Source organism: Geospiza fortis, unplaced genomic scaffold, assembly GCF_000277835.1.
Source record: "Geospiza fortis unplaced genomic scaffold, GeoFor_1.0 scaffold432, whole genome shotgun sequence".
NCBI classification, from domain to species: Eukaryota; Metazoa; Chordata; class Aves; order Passeriformes; family Thraupidae; genus Geospiza; species Geospiza fortis.
This window is the reverse complement of record NW_005054436.1, coordinates 1,888,118-1,905,649: the sequence shown is the minus strand read 5'-3', so window position 1 is coordinate 1,905,649 and position 17,532 is coordinate 1,888,118. Positions and strand designations below refer to the sequence as shown.

The 17,532-nt window shown below is 40.3% G+C and overlaps 1 protein-coding gene across 1 annotated transcript in view; it reads right to left on the bottom strand.

Annotated features, from left to right (window-relative positions):
* Positions 1 to 3: 3 nt before the first annotated feature.
* PTP4A2 (protein tyrosine phosphatase 4A2) overlaps positions 4 to 17,532 on the bottom strand; it is a gene marked incomplete at its 3' end in the record, with an annotated part of 20,733 nt that continues 3,204 nt past the window's right edge. Inside the window, exons 2-6 of the mRNA XM_005427183.2 lie at positions 9,539 to 10,287; positions 7,721 to 7,813; positions 2,210 to 2,340; positions 300 to 374; positions 4 to 22 (exon numbers count right to left, since the gene is read on the bottom strand). Coding sequence (XP_005427240.1) covers positions 4 to 22; positions 300 to 374; positions 2,210 to 2,340; positions 7,721 to 7,813; positions 9,539 to 9,634 — 414 coding nt within the window. The remainder of the gene's footprint in view (positions 23 to 299; positions 375 to 2,209; positions 2,341 to 7,720; positions 7,814 to 9,538; positions 10,288 to 17,532) is intronic.

The following is a 17,532-nucleotide window of genomic DNA, read 5'->3' as shown; positions in this document are numbered from 1 at the left end:
ATTGAAAGCTCCCCTCCTTTTCCTAAAAGAAAAAACACAGAAAAGTTGGATATCAATGGGAAAAAAAACCCATTATTTTGCTCACTTCAGACAGATTTTCACCTCACAAAATTCAAGATATTTGAGCTTTTTCTTCACATTTTAACACAAATTTTAATGAGATATTATTTATTTTAGGATAAAACTCACAAAAAAAACCCCAAATCTCTTCCTTAACAGGTTCAGGAAGGTCAAAAACCACAGAATAAAAGATTCCTGGGGAGGAAAAAAAAAAAGAAAAAAAGAGAATTTTCACTTACTGCCTTATAAACTGAACTGCATCCTCATACTTCATTCCACATTCAATGAGAGCAAGTGCGACCAGAACGGGAGCCCTGCAGGAAAAATCAATATTTCAGGGAGATGCACAGAAATAATAAATGGAATCCTTCAAATTTCATCCAATTCCTCTCCCCAAACAAGCAGCTGAAGGGGTTTTTTCCTCTCAGCATTTCCTACAGAAAGGTGTTTTGCCCGATGTAAAATGACTTTTTTTGGAAGGGATTCTTCTTGCAAAGGAAATAAAAAATCAATAGCAGCTCTTTAGCGGTTGGGGTATGAGAATAATTCTGGGTTGTTATCTCACTTTAACCTCATTTTCTGGTTTTTGACATCTCCTGAATGCTTTTGAGTGTGGAGTGAGCTGTGCAGACACTGAGCTATGGCTTTAGAGATATTTATATATTTTTCTTTTTTAACTAATTCTGTCAAGGAGCAGGGAGAAGTAGAATTTTCTGCTTTGGGATCTTCCTTTCAGAAGTCAGTTAAGGGTAAAAAAATGGGGTTTTAACACCCAGGAATCCCCAAATACATTGAATTTTGTCCACCCCACAGTGCAAGAAGCACCTCTAAGGGGGTGTAAAGGATTAAAGAGGTGCCAGAATTGGACAGTTCCTGTGGCTAAAATAAGAAAATTTAGGAGGAATAACTCCCACTGTCACCCTGCACCTGAATAAATACAATTATTCATCCTCCAAGGGTGAATTTGATCAATTCATGACACTTTGAAATCACTGAATTCATGATTGACATACGTGTCCCCCAAGGTTTTTGATCAATTATGAAAGTAATCCATTAATTCATATAATGTATTAATATAATATATTGTATGTCTAGAATAATTTCATAATTAATAATAAAATTAATGAATTAATGTCTTTAAGCTCTTTTAAGTCCCCATTACTTTCATGACACAAATTTGATGTTGGTTTAAATTATTTGGGAGAAAACAGAGAAATCTGGGGTTGTTAAACACCTTCCTGCCAAATAAAGCTTATTATTATATCTATTAAATTTATTCTTTAATACAATTACATAATTAGTTGATTCGCTATTAATAATTATATTAATTTATCAATATAGAAACATTAATAATTACATTAATTTAGCATTCAAACTTATTAACACAAATAATTATTTATTATTGAAGACTATATTAATTATATCGACTTATTGATATAAATTATTAAATATTATATTAAGCTAGCATCTAAATTTATTCTTTTATACAATTAAATAATTACTTGATTTACTATTATTATATTAATTATATTGATTTATTAATGTAAAATTGTCAATAATTATATTAGTTCCATACTTAAATTTATTAATAAACTTACTATGAAATAATTTAATCATTTTAATTAATAAATGTATTTTAGAATTAATATAAGTAAATAATTAGTTGATTTTCTACTAATTATTAAATTAATTCTATGGATTTATTAATATAAAATTGTTGATAATTCGATTAATTTCGTATTTAACTTTATTATTTAATATAACGAGCTAATTAGCTGATTTACTATTATTATATTAATTCTATTGATTTATTAATATAAAATGGTTAATCATTATATTAATTCTGTATTTAAATTCATTAATAAACTTAAGATGGAATAATTTATTGAATTATTTCAATTTATAAATTTATTTTAAATTTAATATAATTAAATAATTCGTTGATTTACTAGTAACTATTAAATTAATAATATTGGTTGATTAACATATAATTGTTAATAATTATAATAATTTGGTAATTAAACGCATTATTTAATATAATAAATCAACAACAACAAATAATAATAAATTTAATAATGGAATAAAGAGTAATTTATTAATATTTTTATTATAATTTTATTATAATGTAAGCCAATTTCAAGGCACTGACCTTCCCAGCCCTGCCACACAGTGAACAGCCACGCAGCACCCGGGCTCCTCCCGAAATTTGGTTTTCAAAAGGTTCAGCCAATCCTCCACGATCTGGCTGGGGGGTGGTGCTCCATCATCAAACGGCCAGTCCTGAGGAGGAAAAAATCCTTTAAACCCACAGCCTGCACCAGGGACACACAAACCCTGCTTTTAGTCAATAAAAAAAAGGATAATAAACACAATTTTTTGGGTTTTTTTTTTTCCGGCGGCACAGGAGTTTGCAGGTGGATAAAATGCAACGTTAAATGTTTAACAACCGTTTAATTGCACTTGGCACTGCAGCCCCACGTGAACTCCTCTGCAATAAAGGGGTTTTTGAGGAGAAATCCCTGCCCTTGAAATGCCATTTTATTAAAAAAAAAAAGATGTGAAAATCAATAGGTATTTTCAGATAAACACGGGAGTGAGGAGAACTCTGCTGGTGGCTGAAAATCCCATTTGTGCCCCAGGCTCTGAGGGGGTGAAGCTGCTCCTAAAAATTCCCAATCCCAGAGGAGCAGCTCCTCCAGGAATTCAGTGAATTCCCAATCCCCTGGGTGGTTTTAATTTAAAAAAAAACACTTATATGAGCAGAAAAGTGCTCAAATTATGGCAGAAATTCACATTTTTTACTGTTGAAGGGGTAGCCCCCATTAAATCCAGGCTATATTAAATATCAAAAATCAAAATTTGGTATTTTTGCTCTGAAGATCCCATTTGTGCTCCAGGCTCTGAGGGGGTGAAGCTGCTCCTAAAAATTCTCAATTCCAGAGGAGCAGCTCCTCCAGCAATTCAGGGAGTTCCCAATCCCCCGTGTGTTTTTAATTTGAAAAAAAACCAAAAAAAAAACAAAAAACCCCCCCACTTTTATGAGCAGAAAGGTGCTCAAATTATTGCAGAAATTCACATTTTTTGCTGTTGAAGGGGCAGCCCCCATTAAATCCAGGCTATATTTAATATTAATAATCAAAAATTGATATTTTTGCTGTGCTGGTGGCTGTGGCACCCTCTGAAAATCCCATTTGTGCTCCAGAAAATCCCATTCTGAGGGGGTGAAGCTGCTCCTAAAAATTCCCAATTGCAGAGGAATCAAAAATCAAAATTTGATATTTTTGCCATAGAAGCAGCTTTCCATTTTTCCTCACACAACTTTCCTTTCAGGCCCAAGCACAACATCCCACAGTTTATCATTTTCTCGGATGCAGGGAGTGCTGGAGAAAGGATGTAAAGGGGGAAAAACAGTATTTAGTAATTCTTTAGCACTTTTCTTCAGATTATTGTGATGTATTATTCCACAACCTCTGAAAAATGGAAGGAAATTGCTTTAAAAAGAGCCCTCTCCCCTCTTTAGGACTAAAAATCTCTTTTCTGGAGCACTTTAAGAAGAGGTTCTGACGAAATAAAATCCTCTGGAACCTGAAAACAGCACAAACCACCAGAGTTTTCATTCTGAGATGTGCTGTGAGGTGGGAGTTCAGTAAAAAAAAACACCAAAAAATACCAATATAATTTTATATGGGATTAATTCACCGAGCCTGAAGAGTGCAGAGTCCTTTGTTAAAGTACTTGGAAAATTAAAAATATCTGGGACAACACAGCAAAGGGAAAGGCCACAGGAATAAAATCACAAATCAAAATTTGTTCTTTTCCAATAAAAGGTTTTTATGGGATTTTCCAGCCAATCCCACAGTGCTGCTGGGTTATTTTAGGTCTGTGGCACCCCCTGTCCCAGGAAGAGAGGGACAGACAGCAGGATGCTGCTTCTCAAAGAGGATTTTCTGTGTTTAATTGAAATTAAATCTTTTCCTTCCTATCCACACAACTCCTGGGCTGGCCTGAATCAATCGCAGCACTGATAAAACACAGGGACAAAAAAAATTCTGGCATCGGGGATGGAAATGCAGTAAAGTTTTGCAGGATTTTTTCCTTATTTTGAGCTCTGCCACCTCTGGGTTCCTGTTGGACAGGAGAAAAAAAAAAGCAAATTCTGAGGTGCACAGTGATTAAAAACCATTGCACAAAGGGGGAGAGGCAGGAAAGGGATTTATCAATTTTTTCCCTTTTATTTGGAACAGCACAACAGCTCCAGGAGTGGTGAAGTGACAGAACTTTGAGGGGATAAAGAAGTTTTTCTTTAAAAATACTGGAATTAGGAGCTCCAAGGAATTCCAAGCAGCCAGCCTGGTGGTGGCTCCTGGGGGGCACAGAGGGTAAAAAAAAAATCTGATCCAATAAATCAAAGAGTGAGAAAAAGACAAGGAAATATCCCTTGGATCATGGAGATGAACAAAGATACCTGTGGGAGACAAAAAGTACCAAAAATCCTCTCAGGAAAAATATAAAAAATACTGAAGATGAACAAAGCCACCTGTGGAAGCCAAAAAGTGCCAAAAATCCCCTCAAAAAAAATACTGAAGAATAACAAAGCTGCCTCTGGAAGGCAAAAAGTGCCAAAATGCTCTCAAAAAAGAAAATACTGAAGATGAACAAAATCACTACAGCCCCTCTGGAAGGCAAAAAGTCCCAAAAATCCTCTCAAAAAAATGAAAACACTGAAGATGAACAAAGCCACCTCTGGAAGGCAAAAAGTGCCAAAAAATCCTCTCAGAAAAAACAAAACCCTCCTGGTTTTCCTGATTTTGTGCTCCTGAATTTTGTGCATCCCAAGGAATTAAATCCATCCCTGCAGGGAATTGCAGCCCAGCCCCAGGAACAGCTCATTCCCTATTTTCTGCCATCTGGGAAAAAAGAAAACTCTGGAGCCACCACATTTTACCCATGACCCACTCCCGGGTCTGCCAAAACATTTCCATTTTCAGGGGTTTCACCACATTTTTGACCTCAGCAGTGCTAAAACAGACATTAAATGGTGCTAAAAGAGGCACTAATCTTGCCCCAGGCTGTGTTTTTAAATGTTGAAATGTTATTTTTCACAGGCAAATATTAGCTTGAAATAGCGAGGTGTTATTTTCTCAGTTGGGGGTTACTCAATCCCATTTCAGAGCAGCAAGAGGACTTCTGGCTGGAAAATAAAAAGCAGGAATTCATGGGGAAAAGGAGTTGGATTTATCTCCCTCCTGGAGAAGTGCCCTGAAGCTTTTTAGGCTGAAATATCTCCAAACAGGAGATTCTGCTCTCCACACCAGGGCAGAGCTGCAGCAAATCCCCTCTCCAGTTTTGGTTTTTTGTTCGTTTTTTTTTTTGTTGTTTTTTTTTTTTTTTAAGCAAAGCTTCCTCAAAGAGCAGCTTTCAGTTCAAAACTGAAGTTTTAATTCTTCCTGAGAAGCAAAAAAAAACCTGAATTATTTTAGAAACACAAACTCCAGAGCCTGGAGAAGGTGGGAATTCCATCCCATGGCTGCCCTGGGAGGAATTTCCCCTCTGGAATAGGAATTCTCTCCCAAGCCCCAGCTTAACTCAGGGCTCAGAGGGATTGCACAGCACAAATTTAATTTAATTTAATTTAATCCTCCCAGCCTCTGAGGAGCGTCCCAGTGTCCTCTGGAAGGAGGAAAAACACAATTCCAGAGGGCAGCCCTGCAAGGAGGGACTTTTCCAACCACGTGGCTGCCTGGAACTGGAATAAAAACTCTGCAGGGCTGGGAGCCAGGAAACCTGACTGACCTGCACGTGGAATTTTCACTGATATGCCACAATAACATTATTTTCTCCTCATGCAAAACTGCAGGATTTTTCCATGTTTTGGGTTTTTTTTTTTCTGTATGGAAAACTGCAGGAGTTTTGCCACAAAACCTGACTGACCTGCATGTGGAATTTTCACTGATATGCCAGGATAAAAATTTTTTCTCCTCATGGAAAACTGCGTTTTTCCCGTGGAAGCCACAAAACCTGACTGACCTGGATGTGAAATTTTCATTGATAAGCCACAATAATTTTTTTTTCCCCTCATGAAAAACTGCAGGAGTTTTCCTGTGGAAGCCACAAAACCTGACTGACCTGGACCTGGAATTTTCACTCATGTGCCACAATAAAATTTTCTTTTCCTCATGGAAAACTGCATTTTTCCTGTAAAAGCCAAGAAACCTGACTGATCCGGATGTGGAATTTTCATGGATATGCCACAATAAATTTTTTTTCTCCTCATGAAAAACTGCAGGAGTTTTCTGTGGAAGCCACAAAACCTGGCTGACCTGCATGTGCAATTTGATATGCCCGGATAAAAACTTTTTTCTCCTCATGGCAAACTGCATTTTTCCTGTAGAAGCCAAGAAACCTGACTGACCTGGATGTGAAATTTTCATTTATAAGCCACAATATTTTTTTTTCCCCCCTCACGAAAAACTGCAGGAGTTTTCCTGTAGCTGAGCCACGAAAAGCTGCAGGAAGGCTGAGATGCAATTTCTGCCCTCACAACACCGGGGTGTTATTACTCACTCCAACAAAATAAACTGATTTTATCAGTTACTCTAATAATTCCCAAGTATTGCCTGGAAAAACACTGCCCGGAAGCTCGGGGTGAGCACACACCTCTTAAAAAAACCTCCCTGGGTCAGCCAGACACCATTGCACAACGGCAATGTGAGTGAGCAGGGCAGGAATTCCACCTGCTGAGCTCCACTCAGGGCTCAGGAGGGGATTTTGGGAGGAATTCTTCCCTCTGAAGGTGAGGAGGGGGTTTTGGGATGGATTTCCCAGAGAATTTGTGGCTGCCCCAGGTGTTTTTGGGATGGATTTCCCAGAGAATTTGTGGCTGCTCCAAAAGAATTCAAGGCCAGGTTGGATTAATCTGGATATTATTGGGAGTTCCCCCCTGGCCATGGTGTGGATGAACTTCAGGGGTTCCAACCCAAAACATTCCAGGATTCCATGGTTCCCTCCTGTCACACAGATTTGTGGCAACTCAGGGCTCAAGAAGGAATTTTGGAAGGAATTCTTCCCTCTGAGGGTGAGGAAAGGTTTTTGGGATGGATTTCCCAGAGAATTTGTGGCTGCTCTAGGAGTGTCCAAGGCCAGGCTGGATTAATCTGGAGTGGTTTTTCATTAATTGGGAGTGTTTTTTAATTAATTGGGAGTGTCCCTGGCCATGGTGTGGGTGAGATTGACGGGTTCCAACCCAAAACATTCCAGGATTCCGTGGTTCTCTCCTGCCACAGAAATTTGTGGCAATTTGTCCCCCACAGGCTCGAAAGTGGCACTTTCTATAAGAGCAAAGAGAGGGAATTTTATCCTCATGCTGAAAAAACCAACAGCAAAGCCAAAAAATGCTGAGGGGCCAGAGACAAGGACCAAACCAAGCTTCAACCACGGGGCTGAGTACCAAATATCACCAAAATAATCCCTAAAAACCACACAAAATATCTCAACAAATCCAAAACACCACACAAAAACCCACTGAGTTTTTTAAACCCACCTTTACCTGGTGCTAAATTTTTTTTTGGCCATGCTGGACCATCCCCAAGCACTGAAGAGATCCCCACAAGTTCTAGAGATGAAAAATTCATATTTTTAGCCAGTTTTAAAGGCAACTCACTAGAACTTGGATTCCTTCTTTCTCGATTGGAGCTTGATCATAAGTGGCATCACAAACTCGCACCAAGGTTGTCACCCCGTACTTCTTCAGCTCCTTGGAAGAGAAAATAAAACAGCTGAGCACTGAATAATGAGAAATCTCTTTTTATCAGCTAGAAAAATCAACATTTTCCACATTTTCAGGGCACCAAAGTGAGTGCACGTGGAAGGATAAAATTTGTGAGGAAATTTAAAAGGGACAGAAAAAAATGAGAAATGTTTCTGAGGGGGGGAAAAAATTGGAATTATGAGAGGAAAATCGCAATTATGAGAGGAAAATTGCAATTATGAGAGTACTAAAATAGCTGCTTAAATGCTCCATGCAGCTTCTTCTCCTCTTTAAATAGAAGCCTGGGACTGTTTGCTTCAGCCAGTGTTGACATTTGGAGGCAGGGAGGAACAGAACACACGCCCCACCACGCTCCAGCCTCCTGGCAATGCACTAAAAGTAGCACTTGGGGCCAGATAAAGAACCAGAGGATCAAACAAAAGCTGCTCCAGCTCACTCTGAAAGCTCAAAAATCAGAATTTCCACTGCTGTTTGGGGCTGAATTGCACCTCAGAATTAGCAGGAATATCCATTGCAGAGAGTGCTGGAAAAGGGAGGAAATTCTAAATAAAAATTCTCAGTAATTGGGGTGTTAGAATCCTGGATTATGAGAATTTTAAATGTTCTGTGTTCAAAGGCACAGACCCACAGGAGAACCTAAAGTTGTAGAACAAATTAATTAATTTGCTCTAAAATTAATTGATAGTACTAAGATTACAAGTGTGCAATATCACAAAGTAAAGAAACTTTAAGATTTTAGAATATAAAGATAAATATGAAGCAAAACAGAAGTTTTAAGGTAGAAGCAATTTGCTTTTCTTTACCTTCTTCTTCATAGATTTAAGTGATGTTTTGTAATTAGACAAACAAATCCACATTACAAGCTTCAAAAGATCAATTATTGAGCTAAAAGGAAAAAAAATCTAAGTATCCTTTCTTAATTAGACACTGGAGGTAAATAACTCATCCTGTGAACCTAAACTTAATTTGTATTTCATTTTCTGAGGGAGGAGAAAGCTCAGCTCCAACTCTTAACCCAGCAATGGTTGATTTATTTATTAAAAACAGTGTGTGGCTTAATGAAAAAGAACATTTAGAGTCACAAAATCAAAATATTTTTGTAATGGGGTGGTTTGGGTGGGGACACCAACCTGACCTGGGACATTTCCAGGGATCCAGGGAATTCCCTCCCAGGCAGGAATTCCCTGTATTTTTAACCTAAATCTTTCTGTTTGAACCCATTATTAAGTCCAGGGATGCTTTGATGGAAAAGGGGATGTGTTTATATCCCAAAATTGAAGCTCATCCAAGCCAAAAAATGCAAGAATTCAGAAAATAAAATACCAGTGAATTCTCTCCTGATACTGTGAGGAGTATGTGAAAAATAAAGACAAAAAAAAAAATCCTTAAATTTCCTTCCAGAGGTGAGGAAGGAGTGGTCAGCAGATTCTTGGACAGGAATTTTGAAGGATTTGGGAATTTTTTTGGACTCATTTTTGTCCAAGGAGTAAATCCTTGGTGGCAAGGTTTGTATCTCAAAATTGAAGCTCATCCAAGACAAAAAATGCAGGAATTCACAAAAAAATCAGCATTGATTCTCATACTGTGAGGAGAATGTGAAAAATAAAGACAAAAAAAACCTTAAATTTCCTTCCAGAGGTGGGGAAGGAGTGGTCAGCAGATTCTTGGACAGGAATTTTGAGGGATTTGGGAATTTTTTGGACTCCTTACCTCGATGAACTTGCTGAGGGTTGCATTGGTTGGGTTGTGAGTGATCAGGAAACGCAGATTTTCATAAGTAATTTCCACGGGGGCTGGACGGTTCATAATGGCAAAAAAAAAATTTGTGTGAGGGGCCAAAAAAAAAAAACCAACCCAAAAAAAGAAAAAAAAATCAAAATAAAGGGGGAAAAATAAAAACAAACAAACAAAAAAAAAATCAATGACCTTGGAAACGTTTCACAGCAGAAAACATCAAAAAGAGCACTAATGCGCCTGGGATTGATCAGAGCTTGCTTTGATGGGTTTGTTCCTCAATTTTTGCTCCTAGAAAAAAGCAGGTTTGCTTCCAAATCCTCAGTTGCTGGCGGGGTGGTATCCTTCAGACTCCCCAAATTCCCAGAGCAGAGCACAGGCAGGGCAGCCTGTCCTACATGGAGGCACTGGTGAGGTGAGGGCAGGGCTCTGTCTCCTCTTGGTTTGTTCCTGGGCCAGAGTCGGTGCCAGGAATCTGCTGCCAAGGGCCAGGAGAAATCCCATAAATCTGAGCCGGGTCCCGGAGTCTTGGGAGGGGTAAAAAAAAATTTAAAAAAAAAAAAAAAAAAACCACAAACCAAAAAAATGGGAATCGTGGCAGCACAAAGAGGTTGGGGAGCCCCCTGAGCTCACTTGGCAGCCAGGGTGCTGTGCTGGGCCTGGCAGAAGTCTGCCCTGACGCTCAGAATCGCCATAAATGTGCCAAGGATCCTCCAACAGAACACCTGCAACGGGGGAAAAACACAGGGAAAGGGTTGGTGAGGGCTGTGCCCAGAGTGATCCCCCCCTGAGGAACTGAAATTCAAATTATCATTAAAAAAAAACCAAATAAATCAAAGTCCGGATAGGTTTAATCATAAATGTTGTGAATATTCTCTTGGGATTTGTAATTCCCATTCCTGGAATGGGGGAAAAACACAGGGAAAGGGTTGGTGAGGGCTGTGCCCAGAGTGATCCCCCCCTGAGGAACTGAAATTTAAATTATCATTAAAAAAAAACCAAATAAATCAATGTCTGGATAGGCCTAATCATAAATATTGTGAATAAACTCAAATTAAAAGAATAATTTTAAAAATCCAAATAAATCAAAGTTCTGATAGGTCTAATCTTAAATATTGTGAATAAATTAAAATCTAAAAAATAAAATAATATTTTAAAAAAATCAAAGTGATTTAGGCCTAATGATAAATCATGGAAACACCTGGAATGGGGGAAAAAGTGGGAAAAGTGTTGGTGGGTTCTGTGCCCAGAATGATCCCCCCCTGAGGAACTGAAATTCAAATTATCATTAAAAAAAAACCAAATAAATCAAAGTTCTGATAGGTTTAATCGTAAATAGTGTGAATATTCTCTTGGGATTTGTTGTAATTCCCATTCCTGGAATGGGGGAAAAACACAGGGAAAGGGTTGGTGAGGGCTGTGCCCAGAGTGATCCCCCCCTGAGGAACTGAAATTTAAATTATCATTAAAAAAAAACCAAATAAATCAATGTCTGGATAGGCCTAATCGTAAATATTGTGATTAAAATAATCATTAAAAAAACCCCAAATAAATCAAAGTTCTGATAGGCCTAATAATAAATTTTGAGAATAAATTCAAATTAAAATAATCATTAAAAAATTGAAGTCCTGATAGGTTTAATTATAAATATTGTGAATATTCTCTTGGGATTTGTTGTAATTCCCACTCCTGGAATGGGGGAAAAACACAGGGAAAGGGGTTGGTGGGTGCTGTGCCCAGAGTGATCCCCCCCTGAGGAACTGAAATTTAAATTATCATTAAAAAAAAACCAAATAAATCAATGTCTGGATAGGCCTAATCGTAAATATTGTGATTAAAATAATCATTAAAAAAACCCCAAATAAATCAAAGTTCTGATAGGCCTAATAATAAATTTTGAGAATAAATTCAAATTAAAATAATCATTAAAAAATTGAAGTCCTGATAGGTTTAATTATAAATATTGTGAATATTCTCTTGGGATTTGTTGTAATTCCCACTCCTGGAATGGGGGAAAAACACAGGGAAAGGGGTTGGTGGGTGCTGTGCCCAGAATGATCCCCCCCTGAGGAACTGAAATTTAAATTATCATTTAAAAAAACCCAAATAAATGGAAGTTCTGATAGGTCTAATCATAAAGATTGTGAATAAATTCAAATTCTGCTGTGCCTCTGCTCTCTGAACAAAACCAGCAGCAGGAGCAGAAGGAAAGGCTATAATAAATAAAATAATATCATATAATCAATTTTTCACGTATTTCAGCTCCTGCTAGCAGATAAATTTCACCCAACTCGAAATATTCCCCCAGAAATTTATCAAAGTGACGGCCAAATGGTCATTGAGCAGCAATAACTTTTAGTTATTCTCAATTATTTCAGTTATCACCGTAATAACTTGGGGTTCTTCTCTGCCTTATCTCTATTTACAGACCTGGCCTTTAAAAGCAGCCCCAGTTTGAAAAGGCAAAACTCCAAATACAAAATTCCAGCAATAAAGGATGGAACAAAGCCATGACATTTAGGGGGGGTGAAAATGAGAGTTATCCCCAAAGCAGGAGTGAAATATTCAATTAAATATTAAATTATCAATGTGGTTTTTCGGGGCTTTTAAAAATAACGAAGGCAAGGAATTGCTGCTGGAGCAATTCTTTATTTTTTTTTGAGGGGAAAAAGGCTGGAATCAGGCAGGAATCACAGAAATCACAAAGCCACAAGTGGAGAGGGAAGGTCAAGGTGGCAGAGCTGAGTGAGGATAATTAGCAATAAATTAATTAAAACCACCCCATCCCAGCTCAGGAGTGCCCAGTGTTTAATGAGAGCCTCACTTGTAAATTAAACACCACCAAATTTTCACTGCCACAGAGTCAAAAATCACCCCAAGAACAGCAATTATTCCCTTCAAGCACAGCTTGGAGTGCCAAAAATGATATTAATTCGCTTGCCAGAGGCAAAGGAAAAGCTGTTTTCAATCACCTCCCCTGACCTCACGCTCTGAGGGACTGAAATCCAAATTTCCACCAGGAATCCTGGAATGTTTCATCCACAGGATGGAAGAATCCCCTCCAAACACATCAAACCTTGATCAATTTATTCATTTATCAATTCATTCTCTCCCAGGTCGTAGAAAATTAAGAGGTGAAAGCCTAATTAAGGCTAACAAAAATGTTTTTTATAAATAACTGAATGGCAGAATGAGGAGAAAGGAGAATTTCCATTCCTAGATTTTTCTCCTCAGCACCAGATTTGGTTGGAAGAGCCTCATCCAGAGTTCTTTGTTCCATCCTTTATTTTTGCCCTGGAAGTTGTATCAAACCAGGGTCATTTTTGAACCAAAGAGGGAATTTCACCCCAATCATTTCAAAAGGCGGTTGGACAAACAAAATTCACCGAGTGATTAAAAAGTGGAATATTTCATTTCCACCTGTGGAAGGAGTCAGCAGCTCCTCTGAAAAGCAGGAGTGACACCAGCTCCCCTTCCCAAAGGAATATTCCTGGAGCATTTAATTAGCTCCCAGCTCAGGAGTGATTAAAAAAGGTGTTTTTAATAAAACACTGTATTTAAGGCTGAATAAAGTTATTTCCAGCAGGATAAGGAGTTGATGTAGCACACAAGGCTAATTTTAAAACTTTGGGTTGCTGACAGATGTTGAGTTTAAATAGAAAAATCAGGCTTCTAATTAAGAAAATTAAAAATTTTGTTTACAATCAATCCAGGTGTGATCTGAGCAACCCAGGTGTGATCTGAGCAATCCAGGTGTGAACTGATCAATCCAGCTGTGACCTGATCAATTCAGCTGTGATCTGAGCAATCCAGGTGCCACCTGATCAATCCAGGTCCCACCTGATCAATCCAGCTGTGATCTGATCAATCCAGGTCCCACCTGATCAATCCAGAGGCCACCTGATCCATCCAGCTGTGATCTGATCAATCCAGCTGTGATCTGATCAATCCAGCTGTGAGATGATCAATCCAGGTGCCCCCTGATCACTCCAAGTGTGATCTGAGCAATCCAGGGGCCACCTGATCAATCCAGGTGCCACTTGCCCTATCCAGGTGTGATCTGATCAACCCAGGTGCCACCAGCCCCATCCAGGTGCCACCTGATCAATCCAGCTGTGATCTGATCAATCCAGCTGTGATCTGATCAATCCAGGTGCCACCTGATCAATCCAGGTGCCACCCGTGCAGGTGGGGAAGGATTTTGGGATTTTTTAACTGAACACACGCTCAGATCCCTCCCCTCACTCCCAGCCTGATCCGAGGTAAATCTGAGAGGAATTTCTTCTCGAATGGGCAAAACGAAGCTGCAAATCTCTGGGAAGGGCAGGCATTAAGCAGCATACGTTAATTAAGGTAACAACTGATCAGGAGAGAAATTAATTCCTGGCCTTGACAGGAGCTGGAGATGGCTGGGAGTGAAACCCCAAACACCCACAACCCCCAATGTAGGATTCCTAAATCTGAGACTCCAGCAGAGCCAGCAGCAGCCCAGGGGAAAGGAAACCCAAGGAACGACAGCGTGAGGAATTCCCAGCTCCACCGAAAGGAGAGAGGGGGAGAGGAACAGCCCAGAACAGCTGCAGCCTGCAGGGATTGCAGGGATTGCAGAACAGGATCCCCCTGGAAAGGGCACCGGGATCCCCTTTCCAACGCCCCGGGGCACAGGATGCACAGCACGGCTGCTAATTTGTTACTCTCAATTCAAAGGATCCTTGGGAGGGCCTCAGGCAATCCCAAATCATTCTGTTCCTCTAGGGGAGAATGAGAAATCCCAAATCATTCTGTTCCTCTGAGAGAGAATGAGAAATCCCAAATCATTCTGTTCCTCTGAGGGAGAATGAGAAATCCCAAATCATTCTGTTCCTCTGAGAGAGAACAATCCCAAATCATTTTGTTCCTCTGAGAGAGAACAATCCCAAATCATTCTGTTCCTCTAAGGGAGAATGAGAAATCCCAAATCATGTTGTTCCTCTAAGAGAGGATGGGCAATCCCAAATCATTTTGATCGTCTAAGGGCCTCAGGCAATCCCAAATCATTTTGTTCCTCTAAGGGAGGACAAGCAATCCCAAATCATTCTGTTCCTCTAAGAGAGGATTGGCAATCCCAAATAATTTTGTTCCTCTAAGGGAGAATGAGAAATCCCAAATAATTTTGTTCCTCTGAGAGAGAACAATCCCAAATCATTCTGTTCCTCTAGGGGAGAATGAGAAATCCCAAATCATTCTGTTCCTCTAAGGGAGGATGAGAAATCCCAAATCATTCTGTTCCTCTAAGGGAGGATGGGCAATCCCAAATCATTTTGATCCTCTAAGGGCCTCAGGCAATCCCAAATCATTCTGTTCCCCTAGGGGAGGATCCACGTTGAATCCACGAGCTGCTGGACTTTCCTTTTCTGTGAAATCTCTGGAATTTCACACGTGAAATCAGCCCCACAAACGGATCCCATCAGATTTCCATCCTGCCTCAGGATTTTGGCTTTTCCTGCCGCTCTGCCCATGCCAGGTTTTACTTCCCCTTCCTCAAAATTCCCCTCTCTATCCCTACACTACCAAAAATATTTCACCTGCACCATTTTCCACGCGAAACAAACCGGAGACCTCCAAAAGGAGCTTTCAAACCTAAACCACAAATCAGCCAAGAAGCAAAACCAAAAATCTTTTCTAAGACATCCTCTCAAGGAGGAAAAAAAAACCCTGGAATTAAACGGTTCTGGGTGAACTCCTGGCTGAAGGAAGCTCGCTCAGACTGACACGTGCCTTGGAGAGGGGTGAGGTCAAAAAAATTTCACTGTTCCACCCTGTCCACCCCCGCGGGCGGCTGCAGCTCCCTCCCAGTCCCTCCCAGTTCGGGGCTGACTCACTCGTTTCCTCTGCAGATACGGATCTGCCCCAGCAGGAACGAGAAAGCCTCAAAGAAGCCTCGAGTGACACGTCAGGAAATGGTGACAACTGTCACCTGCACAGAGGGAGGCAAAGCTCCCGAAGCTGAACGGGAATGGATGGGAAAAATCACACTGGGAATAGCTGGACACTGCCACAATTCTTCTAGGAAAGTGCTGCATGCTCTTCCCTGTTCATGCTGCTCTAACAGTGGGATTATTCTTTAAAAAAAAAACCTTCCCCACCCATCATTTAAGTTTTTAAAGGACATGTTTGAATGGTATTTGCATTCCGTACCCAAAAAGTTGAAAGTTGTTAAAAGTGTTTGAAGTCAAAGTTGTTTAAAGTGTTTGAAGTCAAAAGCAAAAAGCTCTGCTAAAAAAAAAAAAAAAAATTAAAACTTGAGCTCCAATCCTGTTTAAGCCACGGAATTATATTCAAGTGAAATCAAAAATTACTTTCAGCAATTTGTTTGCGACATCAATAAGTCCTTCCTAAAAACCAGAAGGCTGAGCTGTCTAAGCTGGGCTTTGAAAGCAAGGTCCTGCCTGATCAACAGCTCAGCCCAAACATTCTCACACCAAATATCAAACCCGGCAGCAAAAGCCCATTAACGAGTGGAGCAGGACTTGAAAGCAACTTCAGAAATCACCCAGAAAACACAGAAGCTGCAGAGCTGAGTCACTTGCACCCTGCTCATCTCCCTGATTCGAGTTTCCACGCAGCTCTGCCGGCTTTGGAGCTGAGGAGTTAAAGCAGGCTGACAGCTGAGCCTGGGGCTGACTGATAAATGTCACTGCCCTCCACAAAGTCCCAATTGTTCCCAGGCGCGGCCCATTCTCAGGGGCACAGCTCGGTTTTCAGCCAAGAGCTGAACTTTTTTATTTTTTTTTTTAAGAGAAACAAGGGGCAACAAAAAGCTACAAGTAACAGCGGAGCCAACCTGGAGAGCTCTGAGGGCTGGGAAAGTACATTTCACACTCGCTGGGCCCCTCACAAAAATCAGCACAAAGCCGTGAGATGATACCAGGCATTTGAGATTTCTTATTTAAGAGGTGTCCCCCAAAAAAGAGCAAGCTCCAGGGCACGGGGCTGATTTCCAATGTTCACAGGAGCTGCCAAAGGAACCCAGAGGCACCCACAGCACCCACGCCAGGAAAACCAGCACATCCTGGACACCCTTCCTTTCCCCTCAGAAAAGTCACCCCCATGCTTGAACACACAAAAAAAACCTTCACAGATCACCTCGAGGCTCTCCTTTTCCACCCCCCAAAAAATCCCCAGCTTTTATCAAACTTGTTCCCCATCCACACAGGAATCAGTAACACCCCTCTGCCCCTGAAAATGGTTTTTTTTTTCCTCCCAAAATACGCAACCCACAAACATAAATTTGGAACCACAGCGTGGCTCGGGTGGATTAAAGCATCTCTAGGTGGCCTTGGGAATTAATTCCACATCTTCTCTGGGAATTCCATCCCTCATCACCTCACAGGGAATTCTTCCCTCACCTCCAAATTTCTGTCAGTGTTTTTTGGGGTGGGAAAAGGAAGCCTCGAGGTGGTCTGTGAAGGTTGAAGGGTTTTTTTTTTTGTGTTTCGGGCTGGAAAAATGTTCAGGACTGAGGGGTGACATTTCTCAGGCTGGAGGGGGCAGGAAAGGAAGGGTGCCCAGGATGTGGAGGTTTCCCTCTCACCCTGGCACTCCCTGCTTGCCCTGCTCCTTTCCCTGAACCCCCTGGATCTGCTCCACAGGGAGCAGCCCCGGAATTCCAGAGGGGGCAAAGTCCAGGCAGGAGCACCCTGAGCTCTGCCCTGCACTGCACCGAGGAACAGGAGGATGGATCTCTGCAGGGAATTCATCTCTCTGAAGTTTATCAGGTGTTTTACTTATTTTTTTTTTCATTAAAAATCACAACTAGACCCCGAGTAAGACGCACATTCCTCGCTGTGCATCCTCACTCCTACCTTAACTCCAGCTGAGTTGATTAAATCCAAGTATTTCTACATGTTGAGTCATAAGGAGACAGAGTTTTCTGGCTGCTGCTAGTGGTGGGGTTCTCTTTATTTTTTTTTTTTTCCTAATTTTTTTTT